Source organism: Anser cygnoides, chromosome 25 (assembly GCF_040182565.1).
Source record: "Anser cygnoides isolate HZ-2024a breed goose chromosome 25, Taihu_goose_T2T_genome, whole genome shotgun sequence".
In the NCBI taxonomy this organism is placed as follows: Eukaryota; Metazoa; Chordata; class Aves; order Anseriformes; family Anatidae; genus Anser; species Anser cygnoides.
The window spans coordinates 3,477,307-3,497,868 of record NC_089897.1 but is presented as its reverse complement, the minus strand read 5'-3'; the positions used below and the strand labels follow the sequence as shown (position 1 = coordinate 3,497,868).

At 66.0% G+C, this 20,562-nt stretch overlaps 1 protein-coding gene across 3 annotated transcripts; it reads left to right on the top strand.

Moving 5' to 3' along the window:
- Window positions 1-753: 753 nt before the first annotated feature.
- Window positions 754-18,205, top strand: TFEB (transcription factor EB). 3 transcript variants are annotated; one of them, XM_066982968.1, is made up of 9 exons: window positions 754-886; window positions 12,588-12,835; window positions 12,920-13,174; window positions 13,270-13,350; window positions 14,180-14,300; window positions 14,548-14,604; window positions 15,111-15,186; window positions 15,349-15,496; window positions 15,821-18,205. In XM_066982968.1, exons 2-9 carry the CDS (start codon window positions 12,641-12,643, stop codon window positions 16,253-16,255), a joined length of 1,368 nt encoding a protein of 455 aa, XP_066839069.1. In that variant the 5' UTR covers window positions 754-886; window positions 12,588-12,640; the 3' UTR covers window positions 16,256-18,205. The 3 variants fall into 3 exon arrangements, with proteins under 3 accessions (XP_066839069.1, XP_047926897.1, XP_047926895.1); XM_048070940.2 differs by lacking the exon at window positions 754-886 and adding an exon at window positions 1,502-1,586; XM_048070938.2 differs by lacking the exon at window positions 754-886 and adding an exon at window positions 7,921-8,300.
- Window positions 18,206-20,562: the final 2,357 nt, after the last annotated feature.

Genomic DNA, 20,562 nt, shown 5'->3' with positions numbered 1-20,562 from the left:
GAGCTGCATGACCGTGGTGCAAGGAGCTGCATGACCCTGGTGCGAGGAGCTGTAGGACCCTGGTGCAAAGAGCAGCATGACAACCTGTGGTGCGGGGTAGCTGCATGACCACAACCGTGGTGCAGGGAGCTGCATGACCCCCGTGCAAGGAGCTGCATGACCCTGGTGCAAGGAGCTGCATGACCGTGGTGCAAGGAGCTGTGTGATTCAGTGCAAAGCGTTGCACGACCCCGGTGCAGGGAGCTGTAGAACCGTGGCACAAGGAGCTGCACGACCCCGGTGCAGGGAGCCGCACGACTGAGCGCAAGGAGTTGCACAACCCTGCCGTAGGGAGCTGCACAATCCCGGTGCAGGGAGCTGCAGAGTCCTGGTGCAAGAAAATCCGCAACCCTTCCCCAGCCCTAGTGCAAGGAGCCGCACAGACCCCGCCGCAAGGCTCAGCCTGAGCCCGGCCCGGCCCGGCCCTGCCTCCCCCTTCAGCCCACACCCGGGATAAACCGGCCCGAAGCGGGGCCGGGACTACAACTCCCGGCAGGCGCGGGGAGCCCTGCCCCGGGCGGACTACAGCTCCCGGCGTGCCGAGCCGAGCCGAGCCGAGCCGAGCCGAGCCGAGCCGAGCCGAGCCGAGCCGAGCCGTGCCGAGCCGAGCCGAGCCGAGCCGAGCCGAGCCGAGCCGAGCCGAGCCGAGCCGAGCCGGGCCGAGCCGGGCCGAGCCGGGCCGAGCCGAGCCGAGCCGAGCCGAGCCGAGCCGAGCCGAGCCGAGCCGAGCCGAGCCGAGCCGAGCCGAGCCGAGCCGAGCCGAGCCGGGCAGGCGGTGCTGCCCTCCCTCGGTGCGGGAGCAGCGGGACCGAGCCGGGCCGGGCCGGGCCGGGCCGAGCCGAGCCGGGTGAGTGCCGCGGAGGGGGGGGGGGGGGGTCTGGGGAGCTCCTTCCTTGGGGCTCGCCACCTTGGTTTTTTTTTTTTAATTTATTTTTATTTTCCCTCTTATTTTCTTTATTTTTGTGTTGTTGGCGGTGCGGTTTTTTAGCTTTTTTCTTCCCCCCCCCCCCCGTTTTTTTTCCTCCTTTCGTTTACCCGAGAATTCCTCCCCCCCCCAGCCGAAAAGGGGGGGGGGGTGCACCCGAGCCCCCCCCCCCCCCCGCCTCCATTAGGTTCTCTTTTTTGGGGGTTTAGGGGGTGCCCCCCCCCATGCACACACACACAGGGAAACTGAGGCACGGATGCTCAGCCCCCGGTGCCCCCCCCCCCCCCCCCGGGACGGGTTTGCTGGGGGCTCGGTGCGCCCCCAGGGGCACCCCCCCGGCTGGGGGGGGTGGGGGGGGGGCAAAGGGCACCCCCAAAATCCCTCCCCCCCAGGTCTCAACGAGGCCATTTCGAGGTCTGCGAGAGCCTCCCCCCCCTCCCCCCCCCCCCCCCAGGAACTTTTTTGGGATCCCCGAGCGGGGGGGGGGAGAGGGAGGGCAGGGGGAGGGGGGGGGGGGGAGGCTGCTGTTAACCTCCTCGCGCCCCTTAATTATTCCGGCGAATTAATTGCGAAGCAGGGGCGATTACGCCAGCCCTCGCGCCCGTGTCCTCTAAAAGCCTCGGTGAGTCAGATGATGGGGAAATTTCCTTTAAAAATAATTAAAAAAAACAAAAAACAGAGAGAGGGAGAGAGAGAGAAAAAAAAAATATGGAGGTTATTGTTGTGCTCTCCCAAGATAAATAAATAAGCCCGCGGCCGGGCAGGGCCTGCTTCCAGGAATCGCAGCGCTTCTGCGGCGTCCCCTGCCCTTGAGGCACGGGGGGGGCTCGCAGGGGGTTTATTTTGTTTTGACAGACCGGCAGGGGGTGGAGGTTGTGGGGGTTTGGGGGATTTCCCCCCCCCCCCCAGCTCTCCCCGTTTTGCTTTTCCCCGCCGCCGCCTTCGCTCGCCTTCCCGCGCGGCGGCTGCAGAGGAGGCAGCGGGGCTGCGCCGTCCCGGCTTCCCCCCGGGTGCTTCGGGGGGGTGCTGAGCCCACCCTGAACACCCCCCCCCCCAGGGGGTCTGGGGGGGTGACACCCTGCTGGGGGGGGTCAGCGCCGGGGGCTCGGGTACCTCCGGGTGCGGCGGTGCCGCCGGGAAGCGGCGAGCGGCACGTGCTGACCCCACGGCACGGAGGGGCCGGCGGGTTTTGGGGAGGATGCTGGCTGCGCCCCCCCCAGCTTACCCCCCCCCTCCATCACCACCACCCTTATCAGTAGGAAACCGCTCGGGGTGGGGCTGGGTGCAGCGGGGGCGACTCCAGCATCCGGGCGTTTTTGGGACGAGGCCGCCCTTCCAGCTCGGTCTTTTTTTCTTTTTTTTTCCGTGCACGCGGCGGCGGCGAGCTGGCGGCACGTGTGTGCATGGCCCCACGGCTGAGCCGCTGCTCCTGCGATGCTCGCGGGGAAGGGGGGGGCAGCCTGGGCCTGCGAGCCGCTGAGACGTGGAGGGTTGGGGCTGGGGGGGGGCATTTCCTGCTGGGGAGTCGGGGGAAATGGCCGGGGAAGAGGGTGTGGGGTCGTCAAGGGCACGGCGAGGGGGGCACCAGGAAAGGGGATGCACCCGGGGCAGCAGTGCAGCGCCGCCGCTCCCTGCGGCCCTCCCTGCGTTTTGGGGGGTGCTGGCGCGGTGAAGGCACGGACCAAAGCCCCGCATCTGTGTTATCTGTGTTTCTCCATCCTTTTCTGGGGGAGCAGTAGATGGGACGGAAGATTTCCTGGTGCTGAGCACGGCACAGCCGCCTGGTCCATCCCCTCTGCAGCCGGTTCCCACCAGGCGCCTCGCCCCGTCCCCCAATTTCCCCAATTTAATCATTTTTCCTGGCCTATTCCTTTGCGGGAGGCGAGTGACCGCCAGCGTGGTGCCTCTGGCACGGTGCCGCCACCTGGGCTCTGTCCCCAGGGCCACTTGGGAGTTGGTGCTTTGGTTTTTCGGGGGGCACCTCGAGCTGTGCCGCCCCGTCACCGCTGCCCGGTTGTGGTGCGCATCGGTCCAAGAGGAAAGGGACCGGCGCCGGCCACGTGCCAGGGTGAGCTCAGCACATCCACGTCCCCGCGTCATCCCCCGGGGAGTCCCGGTGCCCACGGGCTCTGATGCTGACCCAGGTGGCCGAGCCCCGACGCCTTCCCCGTTCGCTTTGGGGATTTGGGGGCTGAAGTGCGAGCAAGGCGGCGGCGCTGCAACGCGCAGGGCTGAAGTGACGATGGCTTCGCCAGGGCGCAGGCAGGAAATATGTGCTCGTCTTCCCCCCCTGCCCCGGTGCTGCTGCGTCCAGAAGGAGCCCGGTGGTTGCCGGTGACTCGCCGCGGTTGGGTTTTGGCACAGCCGGGGCTTTGCGCCCTCGCCAGCCGGGGCTGCAGGCCCGGAGCTGCCCGGCCGTGGGATGCGGGAGGCTGAGCCCCGGGCTCCGGCAGCCGTCGGGGACCCGGAGCGAACTCCGGTTCTGCTCCTTCCCCTCCAGTGAGACCCGAGGGAGGCGGAGGCGATGAGAAATCACTAAGCAAAACTCGAAGGACGGGCACGGGGCTGCCCCCGGTGCCTGCACCGCCGCTTCTGGAGGGGCCAACCCGCTCTGCCAACCTCTTCCACCCGCCTTGGTGCTGGGCAGGCAGCGGAGCAAAGCTATAAATATTAAACGGCAAAAAAGCGAGAAAGAGAGGGGGGGAAAAAAACAAAAAAAAACTCCACACAATTGAGCCATACGGTTTCCCCGTGGGTGGAAGAAGAGAGCGCGCGAGGGCCGAGCCCCGAGAGAGGCCTCGCTCCTGGAGAGAGGCAGCGCGGTGGCCCCGGGGGGTGGCGATGGTCCCGGGGGGCCGGGTCCTGGGGACCCCACTTGGTGCCTGGGGATGGTGGGACCACGGGCAGGGCGCTCCGTGCCGCTGGGGAACGGGGATGCGCTGTCCCTGGAGGTGTTTTGGGAAGGTGGGCGTTATAGGGTGGGGGCTGAGCTCGTCCTGCCCACCCCCAGGGCTCTGCCCGGATGGGGTGGTTTGGGTCTGGTCCCTTTGGGTGCTGGGATGGAGGAGCCTGGAGGCTGCTCGCGAGGCTGGAGGCTCCCCACAGAGCTTAAATGCTCTGCTTTACTTAAACCGGTGCAACTTTCTCACCGGCTAAACCCGAAACGCCCAAGCAACATCTTTCCCCGCCGGGTAACTCGCTTTTTTTTTTTTTTTTTCCTCGCCGTACGTGCATGCAATTAATGGAAGCGATTTAATTCTCCTATAAACAGCTGGGAAGCTGAAGGCGGTGCCGTCGGTAAAGAGCTGTTTGCCATCCCCTGCCTCCTTTCCCACCGCTCCGTCCTGCCCAGCCCCGTCGCGGCGTGCCCCGGGCCGGCTGTAAATTCTCCTTTCAGCGCGTGGCCGAACCTCGAGCGCAGTTTGTGCAGCTGCTGCCCCGGCGCCCAGGTGCCAAAATTCGCAGGGATGTGAGGGCACCCGGCCTGGGTTCCTCGGCTGCCCGGTGGGGCGAGCCCACCTGCGGCGGCTGGAGCCTGCACGGGGCTTGGGGGGGGTCCCCGGCGCGGGGTCCCTGCTGTCACCGATGTGCCTCCCACCGCCCCTGGCAGCGTGTGCGCGGGGACAGGCGTGTCCCCAAGCGACGGGGGCAGCTCTGGCTGTCCCCCAGGCTGGTTCGGAGGAATCGCACGGGGCTGGGAGGTTTTAGGAGGAAAGGATGGGGGCGAGGAGGGTGCTGGGGAGGTTTTGCAGCCGGGGAGGTGGGGGGGTCCGGCTGGGCCGGTTGGGCAGAGCGGGGGCCGCGTTTCCTGGCTCGCGGGCGGAGGGTCGGGTCGGGTGCCAGCGGGCTCGTCGCTGACAGCAGCTCCTGCCTTATCTGCAGCAGTGGGGGTGCCTGTCGCAGCCCCAGCGCCGCGCCAGCTCCTCCGGGGCCGGCTCTGCTTCCATGTCCCGGGGCTGGGGGGCTTGGTGCCCTTGGCGCCCCTCTCCAGGCGAAGACCTCGTCCGGATAAATCCCGGCCTGCTCGGGCAAAACCTCTCGGCTCCGGCGTGGTCAAGCCAGCGTAACGCGTGGCACGGGACCCGAGCAAGAAGGGAGAACGCCCCCCCGGCCTCGTGCACCCGCCTCGCTGTGGGGCAGGGGCCGGCTTTGCACCGGGGGGGTCCCGGCGTCCGCCTTTGACCTTGGCGAGCGGCGCGGAGAGGAGAAACGTCCCCGCCGCGGGTAAGGTGCCGCTGCCGGCCGCTCCCCGGGGCTGGTGGCAGGGAGAGCCCGAGGGCTGCCGGGGAGGCCGTGCCACCGCCTGTCCCCGAGTTGTTTATGAGCGGGGCCGGGGAACAGCTGCAGCGCCTGGGGCCGGGGCGGCCGCGGGGCCGGGGAGGGCGGGCGGGCGGCCGCGGTACGGTTACATGAAACCCACCTTGCGAGCAGGCGGGCCGCGGCGTATTTATAAATCTTACCTCCTTGCAGCAGCATGGTGCTGGGGGGGGAGGACGGCCGGGGGCGGCGCTGGCAGCACCCACGGCTCGGGTCGCAGGTGGCTGCTGTCACCCAGCGCCTTCTGCGGCGCCCGGAGAGGGGCTGGGGGCTCGGTTGTGCTGGGTGTCCCCGCGTAGGGACCCCCCCGGCAGGGTTTTGGGGAGCACCGTGGTGTGCTGCGCACCCCCCCCCGCTTGCACCCCGAGCTGGGGGAATGCGGAGGGAGCCGAGCTTCCAGTTTCCCTTAGGGATTATTTATGCATCTTTAAAGGAAAAACAAAATAACAACCAGCACCCAAGTGGTGCGGGGTGACCCCAGGGTGGGGTTTTCCCCTCCCGTTCCCCCCTCTCTCCCTTCTCCGGGGGGAGCAGGACGGCGAGGCCCTGTGTCCTTCCCCGCCGGCACGGCCGGGACCTCCCCAAGGTCACTCCGCTCTCCTGCTCCCCGCTGCACGGCCGCCGCGGTCCGGGCCCGATTAATCACTCAGCCCGGGGTGGTGCCGGGCCGACGCGGCCCTTCCCGGCCCCTGCGCGGCCGTTGGCTCGTCCTCGCCCCAGGAACGTCCTTCTGCCTGTTAACACTTTTATTTTTAATTGCCTGCCTCTCTGGGAGGGGAGGGCGGCAACTTGTCGGCTCTGGCTGTTTGTGCTCGCGGCGGTCGGTCCGACAGTGATGTTTCAATCGGGGGCCCCTGCGCAGCGCCGGCTGCTTTCCTGCCGCAGGAAGGGATTTGGCTCCGTTTCGGGGCCTCTGCGGGGGGCAGGATCTGGCCCTACAATGGCAAGGTCCCAGCCTCTGCCTGCTGTACCACTGGGGTGGCACCGCGGCCATCCCTGTGCCACGGCGGGCGTTTTGGGGCGAAGGAGGGCTGTAGGAGCAAGGCTTTGTACTATTGACCCCGTAAAGGTGGCCGCGTGCAAGTGGGGACCTGGCTTCTGGGGATGTCCTTGGTGCCTCCAGAACCGGGGGCTCACCCCGGTTTTTCTGCTCCAGGGATGGCGCTGTGACAAGGGACGCTCAGGGTGGCTTTTGGTGACCGTACACAGATGCTTTTTGGGTCCCGAGACCTCCCCATCAGGGCCCTGGTTCTCTTGGGGTCCTGGGCTCCCTGGCTCTCTTGGGGTCCTGCTGCCATCCGCAGCTCGCCGCCCGCACCGAGCGTTAATGTTTTCGCTGTGCTAAATGTCTGGGCCGCTTCCAAGAGCAGCATTTAACGCATGGCAGGGAAAACATTTGGCCTTTGACCCGAGCGCCTGTTAACAACGCCGTGGTCCACGTTTCTCAAATGCCGGGGCTAAAAACAGGCCCGGTGACTCAGGCGCTCGCTGGCGCTGTCAACTGACTCCTGCTGGGATTTGCCAAGTTCCCCCCCCCACCCTCCGCCTTCTCCTTCTCCCTTTCAGGGCTGCGTGCTGGTGGCGCAGGGAAGGTGCCTCGGGCTGGGTTGGCCCCGTCCGTCTCCGAGGGCGCTGCTGCTCTCCGGGCTGCCCCCCGTTCCCACCTCCCCATCCTCATCCTCGAGGAGAGCCGGCTGGGTGCGGCCTCGGGAGCCTCTGGTCCAGCGCCAAGCGGAGCCGTCGGATGGGGATGCTCAGGGCCGAGCCTGGTTTGAGCCTTGGGCGTCTCCAAGGATGGAGAGCGTCCCGCTGCCGGGGTTTGGCCACCCTCATGGGGAGGAATCCCTTCCTCCCACCCTGGGTCCGATCCTGCCCCGCCGCCCCGTGCGCCAAAAAGGAGCCGCGCGCCGCAGCAGCGCGCTCCTCCTCCGCGTGCCGATGGAGATGAAGGACCCTGTCCTTCCTCCCGCTGGGTGCCAGCGTCACCCGACCCCTGACACCGCGGGGACGCTGGCACGGCGTAAATCCGCCCCCCCCTGCCAAGTCGGAGCAAGGTGAGGCTGCGGCGCAGGTCCCAGCTGCGCGGCACCGGCCGGGTGCCAGCCCGCGTCGCTGGCAGGGCGGCACGGTGGTGGCACGGCGGCGGCTCGCCCGCCTGGCCTGGGGGGGCTTCCCCGGGGGCTCACCCATGGGGTGAGCATCGTCCGACGGGGAGGATGCAGGAGGTGACAATGGGGACGCAGCTGCCCGCGGGGGGGGACCCCAGCCCTGTGGGTGGCCCCAGCACAGGCACAAAATGGAGAGGGTGCGAGGAGGCTCTGCGCGGGGAGGACGTGCCGGCACCATGCCAGCCCCGTAGGGCACCACGCCGGCATCCTTGTTGTCCCCCAGACTTGATGCCACCGTCCTGGTGGCAGCCAGCACTGGCGTACCCAGCAGTGGGCACTGCTATGGGTGCCGGAGGGACCCCCCCCCCCCCCCGGTGAGCTGCGCCCCTCATCCCACGCGGGGCCGGATCCAGCTGGGTGACGCTGGCACCCTCTCCGGGCACACCGAGGGAGCGGGATCCCGTCCCTCGGAGGGACAAGGAGCAGCGCCTGCCCCTCCATCACTGCTCTCGGGGAGGGGGGGGGGATGTCACCGCCGGCAGCTCTGCGGCCGCTCTGCCCTTTCCCGGTGGCCCCGAGGGGCCGCGATGGGGCAGACCCTGCCGGGGCTCTGGCACCCCGGGGGAGCCGGGTGGCGGTGGCTGCAGCTATTTTTGTCCCGCTCTTTCCCCGGCCCCGCTGCTGACTCCCGTGCTGCAGCGAGACGAGCGAGCAGGTCGGGAGGCTTTTTTGCAACTTCCTCCGCCCGCGCCCGCTGCGGCTGCTGCTGCGTTAAAAGCGGGGCCCTAAAAATGAGGAAACGCGGGGCCGGCGCAGGAGCCGGGCAAGGCGGCGAGGAGCGCGGAGGAGCTGCGAGGGGCCAGCCCCGGCGCCCGGAGACCCCCCCTTGTCCCCTGCCACCCCCTGCCCAGGTAACGCGTGTCCCCCTTCCCGCCTGTCCGCGGGTGGCTTCGCTGGGGGCACCCCGTGGGGTGGCTTTTGGGGTGATGGCGGGGACAGCCGGGTGCCTTTGTTGCCTCTTGGCACCCGGAGCCAGGCTGAAGCGAAGCCGTGGGGTGGGAGCAGGAGGCGCCGGGTGCCCTCGGAGCAAATCTCAGCGTGGGCTGAGCACTGCCACTGCTGCGTGTCCTGGCTGGGCCGGGGGCTGCCCTGCACCCGGGGGGCTCCTGCGTCCCCAAAACGGCCGCGGGTGCTTCGCCAGGGCCGGGCTGGGGTGCACGGGGGTGTCCTCGCGTGCTGCCCCCGCGTCCCCCCCCCCCCCCCCCCAACTCCTTGCGTTTCAAAAACAAAAACCAGGAAGGAAGGCTCGGCGGGCGCTCGCTGCTCGTACCAAGAAGCGGAGCTATTTTCACTTCTTCCTTCCCCGTTTCCTTTTCTCAGCCCTCGTGCTTGTCAATGAAGCAGCACAGGGCCGGGGGGGGGGGCAACACGGTCACCCGCCCCCCTCCCCGGCTCCCCAGGGCCGGGGCAGGCTCAAGCTGCCGATTGATTTTTCCGTTCCTAATGCCCACGAGCGACTGGCACACGCGCGTGCGTGGGACGGCCGCGGAGCTTCCCGGTGTCCTGGCAGTGGGATGGGGCGGGGGGGTCTCGGCTCCATCCCTCGGGCGTTGCCCCCCCCCTCCCCGTCCTCCTCCCAGCCTTCTGCCCTGGCGGAGGTGGGGTGCCGCTTCCCCGGGAGGGTAACGCGATCCTGCTGGGGCTCTGTCCAGGGGCTGGCTCCGGGCAGGTTTTGTTTTTAACCCCGGCTTTTTAGGGGTTTTTGCCTTCCAGCCGCATCCGGGCTCGGAGGTGCGCTCGGGGACGAGGCGATGGGGGGCCGTGCGGGGACGGGGACGGCAGGGTGTCACCGGCGGCGGGGTGCCCTTGGCTGCTGTCCCCGCTGTGTGAGCAGCGCTGGGGACACCTCTGTCCCTTTGTGGGGCCGCTGGCCTCGCGTGGGGACAGAGGGCGGCTCCGGGGCTGTGCAAAGCCCCGCGGAGCAGCGCTGGGGTCGGTGCCGTGAGGGCGGCTCCGGCCGTGGTTATTCCCGAGCGCTGCCGGGGCACGGGAGGAGCGGCCCGATGAAATAACACCCCCGAGGAAAAGCAGGAAAGGTCCAGAAATAACCGTGCCGCTCGGTAGCGCTGGAGATGTTCTGAAGGGAGACGAATTCCTTGGCTCCGGCCTCGCACGGGGTCGGGGCAGCGTGGCCGGGGGGGCGCCGGCAGCGCTCACCCTGCCGCACACAACCGGGAGGGACGCCGTCCTGAGCCAACCACCTCCGCTCCCGGCAGGAGCTTTTCCCTCTAAAAGCTGCTCGGATTTTAGGGTGCGATGCCGCGGTGACGCGGGGATTTGCTTTCCCCCCCCCCCCCGAGGACCCAGGGGCGGGTCTGCGGCGTTCCCAGCACCCGCAGCGCCGGGGGTTTCCTTCGGGAAATCCGTGCCGTGCTCCGTGCACCTCGCGGGGCAGCTTGGGCTCCCCGGGCTCTTTCCCCGTTTCCCTCTCACCTTCCCACCCTGTGGCTCGCTCCCCGTCCGTCCCCTTCCCGTCGCCCCCCCAGCGCCCCGTTCCATCCCCGGCTCCGCTCGGTGACCGCTGGGGACATCGCCCCGAGCAGGTGCCCTGGCAGCACCCGCGGGGTAACCCAATGCCCGAGCACACCCTGGGCTCCGCGCCGCTGGGGCCGGGCACCCTCTGAGAGCCAGACGAGCCGGTGCCATGCATGGGGCAGGGCGGAGATGGGACAGATCCTGACCCCCCCACACACACCCCCAGGGTCCCCTCCAGGCAAGGACTGGGTCCGGGCGAGCCGCTGGACGTGCTTTGTCCTGGATGCGAACGCCTTCCTCCTTCCCGGGACTAGCAGGAATCCCAAACATGGTCCTGCCCGCCCGAGAGATGCAGGATGTGCCCCCCGGGGGGGGGACGGGACGTGTCCCCTGGGGTGCCGCCCCGCTCCCCGGCCCACCCCGGCCCTCTCCCTCCTGGTGGGGCTGAGTCAGAGCGAAAGCAGAAGCTGCTGGGCACTCCGGGGGGGCGCAGCCGAGCAGAACCAAGCGGGTTATTTTAAACCTGACCCAATTTCCCCCTCTGCTTATCGCTCGCTCGAGGCCGGGCCCTGCTCTGACCGCCCTTCCCCATCTCGCCCTCGGCGGCGCCCCCTTCTCCGTGGCTGCGAGCAGGGGTTTCCCTGGGGGGGGTGGGGTGGGAAAAGCAGCGTTTTCTGCTCCCCCCCGCCCCCGTTTCTTATACAGGGGCTAAGGGGGGGGTCCTGCAGCCAGGCGGGTTTGGGGGGGACAGGGATGACGGGTGCCGTGCCGTGGGTGGCTGCGCTTCGGCACGCTTGCCGTGACACCGTCCTGCTCCGTGCCCTTTCTGAAAAGTGTCCCTGGGAGCCCCAAAACGCCCCCCCCCCAGCTCTGCAGCTCCATCCTCGCCCTTCAAACTGGGTTTCCCCGGTGCCGGAGGTGCCGGCCCCTCGTGTTTCACCTTCCCCCTGCTCCCCTCCGTGTCCTCACCCTGTGCCCACCCGGCCCGGCCACGCAGCCCCCGCGGGATGGCTCGTGGGGCCCGGAGCTGCTGGCGTGGAACCAGGGCGGGCGATCCCACAGGGTCCCACGCACGGCTTGAAATCCCTTCCTGCCGTCCCCTTGTGCTGGAAGCATCCCCGAAAACGTCACTTTCTGGGGCCGGATGCTTTTCCCCCTCCGTGCCCTGGCTGTGCCTCGCCGTGCCCGCTCTGTCCCACCACACCGGGAGGGCTCATCGGATGTCCCGGCTGCTCCTGGAGGCTTTTCCTCTCACCTTGCGCTCCGTATTTGGGGTTATCATCCCCCCTCTGTGTGCATAAACTGTGATTTACCCCCTCCAGCCTTGTTTTATTCCTCGCAGGCCATCCCCTGGCATTGCTGGGTCCCGCCAGCCTTTACAACTCAGCTGTTGCTCATCTCCAGCGTCCTCCTGTGCCCCCTCCAAGGCCGTTTGTGCCGGCATCTTAACGAAGCTCTGCTCGCTAACCGTCCCAGGCCCCTCTTCTCCCTGCCCCCTTCAGATGGGCCACCATGTCTAATTAATTACCTTCCCCTTGCTGTTCAATAGCTGGCTCTTGATCCATGTAATCGTATTTCCGTCCACGCTGGCTTGATTTAATTTCCCCCTTAGGATACGGCGTGGCACCGTGTGCCGGACGCCTCGCTGAGCCCCCGCTGTGCTGCATGCACCGCGTCCCCTTTGTCTGCGATTACACATTGTGTTTAAACAGCAAAGCCCTCCAGATTCGTCTGGTTGTGCTGCTGCCTCACGTGCCCCAGGGCTGCCCTACAAGAAGAGGGGACGGGGACTTTGCAGAGCCCAGGTCCCACGTCCCCATCCCATCCCCATCCCACAAAACATCGCCGCGGTTCCCAGCGGAGCTTCATACCCCGGGCAGGGCAGCTCACGCAGCCGTCCCCTGGCCCTGTGGCTGTCCCCTTGTCCCAGCAGCCTCCCCTGCCCTCCTTGGGCCACCGTCCCCTTTTGTACGGGGGAACAAGGGCAGCTCTGTGCGCCGTGGGGCCGCGCACGCCTCTCCCCGCCGCCGCGCTCGCGTGCCGGCCCGGCACAAAGCCGCGTTGTTCGCCCGTGCCGCAGCGGAGGTTTGGTCGCAGCCCGCCCGCGGCGCCTGGCACGGGGCTGCCTTTTCTTCCCGGCCTTCCCTTGCTCTCTCTTTCTCTTTTGGGCTGCTCTGGCTTTTTGCTCTTGCTTTGCACCCCTATTTTCGGGGCTTGGTGGCTCCGGGGCAAGCTCCGGCGGGATGTGAGGCTGCGCTTGCTGGGGACGGGGTCCCGGCCGTGCCCCTTGCCATCCCCATCTCCCCCGGGGTGTCCCCTGAGCCCCGCCGTGCCCTGTCCCCTCCTCCCCTCGTTGTCCCCAGGGCCAGCGGTGCCGTCACAGGGAGCTGCGGGCGGACCCGTCCGTCCGTCTGTCTGTTGTTAGGGCGGCTGTCCTTTCTTGCTCATCCGCGTTGGGGCAGAGCCCGGCTGCCCCGGCGCGATGCCCGATGCGCAGCTCTGTGATGGCAGCACCCAAATTTGAGCCAAAATTCGAGCCAGGGCTTCGCAGCGACGTCAGGAGCAGGATCAGTCCTGCAGCTCAGCCGTAGCGCCAGGTGCTCCAGGACATCCCCTCAGTTTCGAAGCAGGCAGCCGTATTCCTGACGTCTTTCTCCTCTTAGGGTCACCTCCGTGCCTGGTGGGCGCCCGTGGCCCCCCGCCCCCCCGCTGCACCATGGCGTCCCGCATCGGCCTGCGGATGGAGCTGATGAAGCAGCAGGCGCAGCAGGAGGCCGAGAGGGAGCGCATGCAGCAGCAGATGATGATGAACTACATGCAGCAGCAGCGGATGCCGGTGGCCTCCAGCCCGGCCATCAACACCCCCGTCCACTACCAGTCCCCGCCGCCCGTGCCCGGAGAGGTCCTCAAGGTACGGTGCTGGGCACGGGGTGCGTGTGTGTTGGGGGGAGATTTGGGGGCAGCGCGGGGGCCCTGACGGGTTATTTCCCCGCAGGTGCAGTCCTACCTGGAGAACCCCACCACCTACCACCTGCAGAAGTCGCGGGACAAGAAGGTGCAGGCGTACCTCTCCGAGACCTACGGCAACAAGTTCGCCGCCCACGTCAGCCCCGCCAGCCACTCGCCAAAGCCACCTCCGGCCGCGTCCCCCGGCGTGCGGCCCGGCCACGTCCTGTCCTCCTCGGCGGGCAACAGCGCGCCCAACAGCCCCATGGCCATGCTCAACATCGGCTCCAACCCCGAGAGGGAGGTGAGGAGGGGGCCGCCGGGCTGCTGGGGGGGGGGGGGGGCGCGGGGACCCTCGGCACGGCCTGGAAAGTGACACCGCGTGCCTTGCTCTTGCAGTTCGATGAGGTCATCGATGACATCATGCGCCTGGATGATGTTTTGGGCTATATGAACCCCGAAGTCCACATGCCCAACACGGTGAGCCTCGACCGTGGGCAGCGAGAGGGAAGGGGGCTGGGGGGGCTGCCGTGGGCTGGGTGGCACGGGGGTGACCTGTCCCTGTGCCACGGCCCTGCGGCAGCGCTGGTGCTCCCGCGTGGCCCCGTACCGGTGGGAAATCAGATGTTACGGTGTGTGCATGAACCAGCCCGGCTTCCCGCTGATTTGCTCTCCTGTGTGGCCCCAAGAGCCATCGTGACACCTGGGGAGGGGGGACAACACCGGGCAGAGATGGCTCAGACCCGAGGGGGGGACAGGGATCAGCGGGGGGGCCTGGCCAACCTGGGGCTGGGGAAGGGAGGCAGCGAAATGTGCCTTCTGCAACTGCAAAAGCCAGTTCCTCAGCTTCTTGTCCTCTTTAATGACAGACCGGAGCCCTTATAAAATGATGGAGCAGCGGCAGAGGGGCACGGGAGGGATGGAGCCACAGCACGGGGGGACGCTGGTGCTGGGGGAGGCTCCCCCCGCCAGCAGCTCGCCCGGCGCAGCGCCGCCTCCCGAGGCCGGGTCCGCAGGGTGGCTTGAGCCTTGCAGTGGGATTCATCCTGCCGGGCCCTCCTCGGATGTGATTCACCTGCCCTATTTTAGATGCTGGTCGTGGGAGGGGATCAGCTGGGCCCTTTGAAGTCCTGTTTTCTTGGCGACTCTGATTATAGCTATTTTAAGGGCCCAGGAAGACAATTATACCTGCCCAGTCTGCGCACTCGCGTCCCAGAGGCTGAGGAGCTGGGCTTAAACCCCGATCCCGCAGCCGAGCCTCTCTCCCGGCCCCGGATGGAGCTAACCCGCCTGTCCCTTTGCTTTCCAGCTGCCGATGTCCAGCAGTCACATGAATGTGTACAGCGGGGACCCCCAGGTGACCGCCTCGCTCGTCGGCGTCACCAGCAGCTCCTGCCCCGCCGACCTCACCCAGAAGAGAGAGCTGACAGGTACGTCCCCTGCCCTCGGTACGTCCCCTGCCCTCGGTATGTCCCCTGCCCCGGGTACGTCCCCTGCCCCTGGCACGTCCCCAGCCCCAGAGCATGTCCCCACGGCTGGAGCCCGTGGTGGCAGCGAGGACCGGGGCTGGCCGGGGTTCCCCTGTCCCTGCGGGTGGCAAGTTTGGCTCTGGGGGATGCTGATGGGGCGAGACGCAGCCTCATCCTCTCCGGGTGATGCTGTGGGTCTCTGTTGCAGATGCCGAGAGCCGAGCCCTGGCAAAGGAGCGCCAGAAGAAAGACAATCACAACCTGAGTGAGTTGGGCGCTGGCTGCCCGGGGGTGGCACGGCGTTCCCTCTCCGACCCCGGCACCCTCCGTCCTCCTTCCCCCTCTCTCTGAGCTGGGTCCCCTTCCCCTCCCATCTCACCCTAAGGGCAATACCCCCACGGCCGCCTCTTTCCCAGCTCTGCAAAACGCCCGTGGTGCCGCAAACACCCGTTTGTTGTTCCCATTCGCACCAGGGGAAGGTCAGAGCTGCGGGGGCGATGGATGGGAGCGGGACCAGGGCTGGGAGGCAGACCAGGACCAGAGCTCGCTGCTGAGCCCCGGGGAGCTCAGTGCCAACGGGCAGGAGGAGCTCTGCCTCCCCTATTTAAGCTCTCAGCTTGACTTAAACCATGCAGGTTTTTCACCCTGAGCTCCCCAACTCCGAAGGGACCCCTAGGGGCACAGCGTCCCCCATCCCCGCGAGCTGGGGCGGCGGCGCGGCGCTGCTCCCCCCCCGTCTCCTCACCGCTCCCCTCTCTTCTCGCCCTGCAGTTGAGAGGCGGCGGAGGTTCAACATCAACGACCGCATCAAGGAGCTGGGGATGCTGATCCCCAAGGCCAACGACCTGTACGTATCCCCGGCGGCTGCGGGGCTGGGATACCCGCGGCTCTCGTGGGCTTGCTCCGCGCCGTGCGCGGCCCCGTGGCAGGAGATCCTTGCAGAGGGGCGTTTTGGGGGGAGCAGGTGCAGGCAGCAATCCTTTTTTTTTTTTTTCGTCCTGCACCGCAGGGACGTGCGCTGGAACAAAGGGACAATCCTGAAGGCTTCCGTGGACTACATCAAGAGGATGCAGAAGGACTTGCAGAGGTCGCGGGACCTGGAGAACCACTCCCGGCGGCTGGAGATGACGAACAAGCAGCTTCTGCTCCGCATCCAGGTGCGTTTCCCCGTCCACTGCCCCGCTCTGCTCTGCTCCAGCTGCCAGCACGCCTCGCTCCTGCCCCACCAGCGGGGCCGGGCAGAGGCTCCCTCCCTCTTTTGGGGCTGCCAACTCACCGGGAACACCGGGGGCTGGGGCCACCGCAGCGAGTGATGCCAAGCTCTGCATGGGTCACCGCTCCCGTCCTTCCCCATGAGCTTCCCGGTCCCTCTGTCCTCTTTTCCCTGCCGTTTCTGCGCCTCCCTTCTTCCCTCCCGCCTCCGTGCGCCCTGTCCCCATGTCCCCATGTCCCCACCGAGTCTTTCTGCACTCTCTTGGCAGGAGCTGGAGATGCAGGCGCGCGTCCACGGGCTGCCCACCTCCTCGCCCTCGGGTGTCAACGTGGCCGAGCTGGCCCAGCAGGTGGTGAAGCAAGAAGCCGGCGGGGACGAGGGGACGCTGGAGCCGCTGCTGCCCCCCCCGGACCCCGAATCGCAGCCGACGCTGCCTCCACCGCCGCAGTCTCCCTACCACCAGCTGGACTTTACCCACAGCCTGAGCTTCGACGACGGCTCCCGGGGCTTCCCGGATAGCCTGGAGCCCGGCCACGGCGCTTCCTTCCCTTCGCTCTCCAAGAAGGAGCTGGACTTGATGCTGATGCAGGACACCATGCTGCCCCTGGCCTCCGACCCCTTGTTCTCGGCCATGTCCCCGGAGGCCTCCAAGGCCAGCAGTCGCCGCAGCAGCTTCAGCATGGAGGACGCGGACATGCTGTGACGAGGAGCTGCGCCCGCGCTGGGGGCGAGGACTGGGCCTTCGAGTTTGGTTGCTGAAGTCACGGCGCGCTCTTCCTCCCCTCCCCGGAGGAGGAGCCCGTCCCGCCGAGCACTTGAATCTACGTAGGAGTACATTTTCTCTATGCAACGGGGGGGGGGGGGCTCGCTTCAAGGCTCGCCGGGTACCGCCACGTCTTTTGCAAGCTTTTTATTTTTTTTTTGCCCGGAGCTGGAGCCGACCTTCTTGGCTTGCCATGGCATTGGCCTGACTGCAGCTTTCCCAGCCCTCGGCTGCTTTCGCCTTCCAGCAAAACCCTCCCGGACCGCGCTCCTTCCCCGGGGCTCAGAGCAGAGCGAGGAGCCCCCAAGACCCCGGAGGGAGGGGATGCTCGGAGCTTTTTGCCTTGCTACCCCCTCGCTCCCCCCCAGTCTTCCTGCACGGTGGCCTCACGGATGCCATCGGTGGCTGCGCCCCGGTGCCACCTCCCCGCGGGGGCTTCTCCTTCCCTGCGGGTGCCGGGGAGGCAGGAGCGGTGCCGCCCAGCCCCGCAGCACCGACCTCCTCCTCTAGGTAGCGGGGAGAGCAAATTAATTCTTGGGGCACGGGAGGGGTCCTGTGAGTTTTGTTGCTTCGGTGTCCCGGGGCTCGTTTGGGCGTGCAGCTCCACCGCAGCTCGTGCAAACCCTCGGGGGGGGTCTGGCAGCACCCCAAACCCCGTTGTCACCTGGGCACCGGTGACATCCGCCCCGCGGAGGAGCCCCCGCCCCAAAAGGCCACACCGCGGCTCCAACGCCGACGTTCTGCCCTGCGTCTGGGCACGGCGGCTGTGGCTGGGGATGGTTTGTGGCGATTCCCCACGGGGCTCCTTGCTCTTCCCCCCCATCGCCAGCTCGCTCCCCAGCCGCAACAGCTCGCCCACGGCGCCGTGGGACCTCGGCCATCAGCGCTGCTGGTGGTAGGAGGGAGCTGGGGACAGGAGGGGGAACCGCTCAAAGCGAAAATGCTGCGCTGACTTGGTGTGAAGCCCACAGGGGGGGCGCGGGGGAAGGCTGGAGAGAGGCGACCCCTTTGCAAAACCCCATTAGAGCACAGCGTTAGCCCCCCCCCGGGCTGCGGGAGGTTGGATGTTGGAGACCGTGGGTGCACGGCCAGGAGCTTGTACGGGGACAAGGGTCGCGTTGCGCACCGAGGACGGGGAATGTCGTGGCCGGCGGGGTCAGGACACGATGGGAAAGCATGAGGGAGAAGGAGCGACGAGGTGGGATCACGGGGTGGCACGTGGGGTGGCCCCGACGCCCGCCGGGGAAGCTCCCATCGGATGCGGAGGGTGCGGGGAAGTGCGGGGACGAGAGGAGGGAAGGGGCAGAGAGGTGGTGGCGGTGCCGGGCAGGGGCGGGCGAGCAGAGGGGGCGGCTGGGTGGGGGTGCACGCCGGTGGGTTTGGGGCCGTTTCACCCCAAAGTCTTCACAGGAGGCCTTCGTGCGCTGCCGTTAGTGCCTGTAAAGAGAATAATCCCGGCGGGCGGTGCCCCCGCGCTGCGCTCGGCATCCCCGCGCACTGCTCCGTGGCGGCGGCTGCTGCGGGCACCGGCGGGAGCTTCGGGGTGGCCGCACGCCACCGCGAGCCCTGTGGGATTTACCGTGGCCATAAAACGGTTACACCAGGCCCTCGTGCCGCTGTATGGCACGTGGGGGGCTGGCTGGGGCCCCCACCGGTGGTCGTCCGCTGCTCAGCGCCAGACGGGGCATCCCCCCAGGCCGTGAGTTAGCAGTTGTGGATTATTATTATTATTATTATTATTTTTTAATCTTTTGGGGTTTTTGTTTGTCTTTTTTTTTTTTTTTTTTTAATGCACTGTGCTCTGATTAAAAAATTTTACTACTGTTTTATAAATAAATGTACAAAAGAATGAACTGGAATGGAAGAAGAATCATTAAAATATATTTATTTACAACACGCCGGAGCATCGCAGCGTGGCCTTGTTTCTTCTCTACCCGGAGGAGGGAGGCGCGGGGCACCCAGAGCCCTATTCCCCCCCGTGGTGCTGGGGCAGCACCCCCGCTTCTCCCAGGGCTGAACTCGGGGGCTGCTGTTTTGGTGCTTTTTTACTTATTTTTTTTCGAAAATCCCAGGTTGGTTGGAAGGGGGAGCGCTGGTGCTGCTCTGATTCAGCCCCCCCCGAGGTGGTTTGGGGTTTTCAGGAGGGACACCGCTCTGCAGCTCCGGGGGTGCTGACCCAGCTGCTGATTGCTTAATGGCAACCAGGCCCCCTAATTAACAAATAGTTGCAAGCCCCGAAGGAAGCAGGGCTGGGAGGAATCGAGTCCTTGGGGCTGAGCAGCTTCACGGTGGCCCTGCCTGACCCTTGTGGGGTCGTCCTAGGAGCTCAGGTGGGTCTCCTGCTTGTGGGGTCACCCCTGGAGCGGGGCTGGGGCTGCTCTGCCCCCTGCTCAGCTCCCCCTGGGGTTCCCCAGTGGCCCTGGGGTGCTGTGATGTCCCTGTGCGGGGTGCCTGGGCCCCCAGCTTGCAGGGCACGGTGGTCCCACTGCCTCCACGCCGTGCCCCTGGGGGAGCCGGGCAGCCCCACAGCCTGCAATTAGCATCTGGCTGGTTAATTAAACCCCAGGAGAAGGGGTGTGCCAGGGACGTGGTCGTCCCCGAGAGCTGGTGGGCTGGGCGGGGGGCTGAGCCCCTGCCTGGCGGAGCTCATCCCACCCCGTGCTGATCCCATCCAGGTCGCTGCTACCCCTCTGTGCCCCTCGGCCGCGGCATTAAACACATGCATAGAGGGGAAAAAAAAAAAAAAACAGGATTCGGCCTTAAAATAGACTTCCCAGGGTGGAAAATCACAGGGGCTAATCTCGGAAACTTTATTAAAAGCAAAAGGGGAGAAAAGAGAGAGAGGAGGCTTGGGGGGAGAGAAGGAGTAAGTGGTTTCAGCCACTTGAAAAAAAAAAAATCCTGATTTGATTTATCTGGGGAGTGTGAACACTAAATAGAGAACAACGCCTGAAGTGTGAATTATTTCCTATATTAACACAGAGAAAAACTGATAGCCTTTTCATGTCAAGAGAATAGCGCGGAGGGGAGGGGGGGGGGGGGCTGACATTGTTCAATCTCTGGGTTTGCTCACTCTTTATCAGGCTGAGATCAAAATTTATTCCCAGGATGAGGCCTGCGGCCCGGCTGAGGCCCTAGAGATTTTTAAGGGCCTAATTAAGAAAACAGGATGAAAATGGCGAAATAAGAGGGCAATTTACTTCTTGCAGAATAGGGAGATCAAATCAACTTATGAGCAATTAATGTGCACAAGGAGAGAATAAAGGGATGCCGGGATATGGTAGAGGGCCTCATTTTAATGACATGCTCTGGTGTTGGCATAGAGGATTACTCTGAAGGTCAGATGTAGATTGAAACGACCTTGCAGATTCTTAACCCTCCTTCCAATTAACAGAACCAACTCAGAAATGCAAAAGACCCTGGCTTGGAGCACTGTCATCCCTTTATGTTCAGAAGGGAGGAGGGAAAAAAAAAAAATTATAAAGGAGAGAGAGGACGAAAGGGGGTTTCCTTCGCTTCAACAACAGCTGCTGGAGACGGGGCTCGGGCAGGCGGGAGAGAAGGGCTCTTAATTACAGCCTGCGAGCCACCCACAGGAAAAAAACGGTGTCAGGGCTGCGAGTGGGATATAAAGGGAGGGATGGAGCCGGCCCGGCTGCGGCGCCTGTGATGAGCTGCGGCCGGGCTCTGAGCATGGGGCTGGGTGGGATGGACGGACGGACGGACGGACGGACGGACAGACGGATGGATGGATGGATGAATGAATGGACAGACGGACAGACGGACAGAGCAGTGGGGTTGGGCTGCGAGGTTGCTGCTGCTCCCGGTGCTGCCCGTTTGGGTTGTAGGCGAAGCCGTCTCAGCACCCGCTGGATGTCCTTGAGCCCCGCAGTGCTCGCTCTCAGCGGTACCGCTGCCTTTGCACTCTTTGGGACTGTTTTCCGTCACCCCATGCAAGATCCTGGTGTGTTTTTTTGGGGGTAGGAGGGAGGGCAGGCTGCAAGTAGCCCCAGCATTGCTGGAAGTTGCTGTGCCCCCCTTGTGCTTCCTAGGGGCCACACAGAGGCATCGCCTGGGTCCTCTGGGGACAGCCGTGTCCCCCAGCTCTGAAGGGGCTCTCAGCATGGGGCTCGTCCCCAGGTTACCCTAAAAAGACAGAAGAGGAGAGGTGACCCCTCATCCCTGGCTGGCCCAGGGCAGGTTCAGGAGCATCTGAGCGCACCCATGGGGGCTCGCAGGGCTGGGGG

What these genes read in the sequence shown, in the direction of transcription:
- TFEB (XM_066982968.1), top strand. Translation starts at nt 12,641, where the DNA reads ATGGCGTCCCGCATCGGCCTGCGGATGGAGCTGATGAAGCAGCAGGCG. An exon ending in GAAAGACAATCACAACCTGA is followed by an intron (nt 14,605 to 15,110) that starts GTGAGTTGGGCG and finishes CTCGCCCTGCAG; the next exon opens with TTGAGAGGCGGCGGAGGTTC. An exon ending in AGCTTCTGCTCCGCATCCAG is followed by an intron (nt 15,497 to 15,820) that starts GTGCGTTTCCCC and finishes CTCTCTTGGCAG; the next exon opens with GAGCTGGAGATGCAGGCGCG.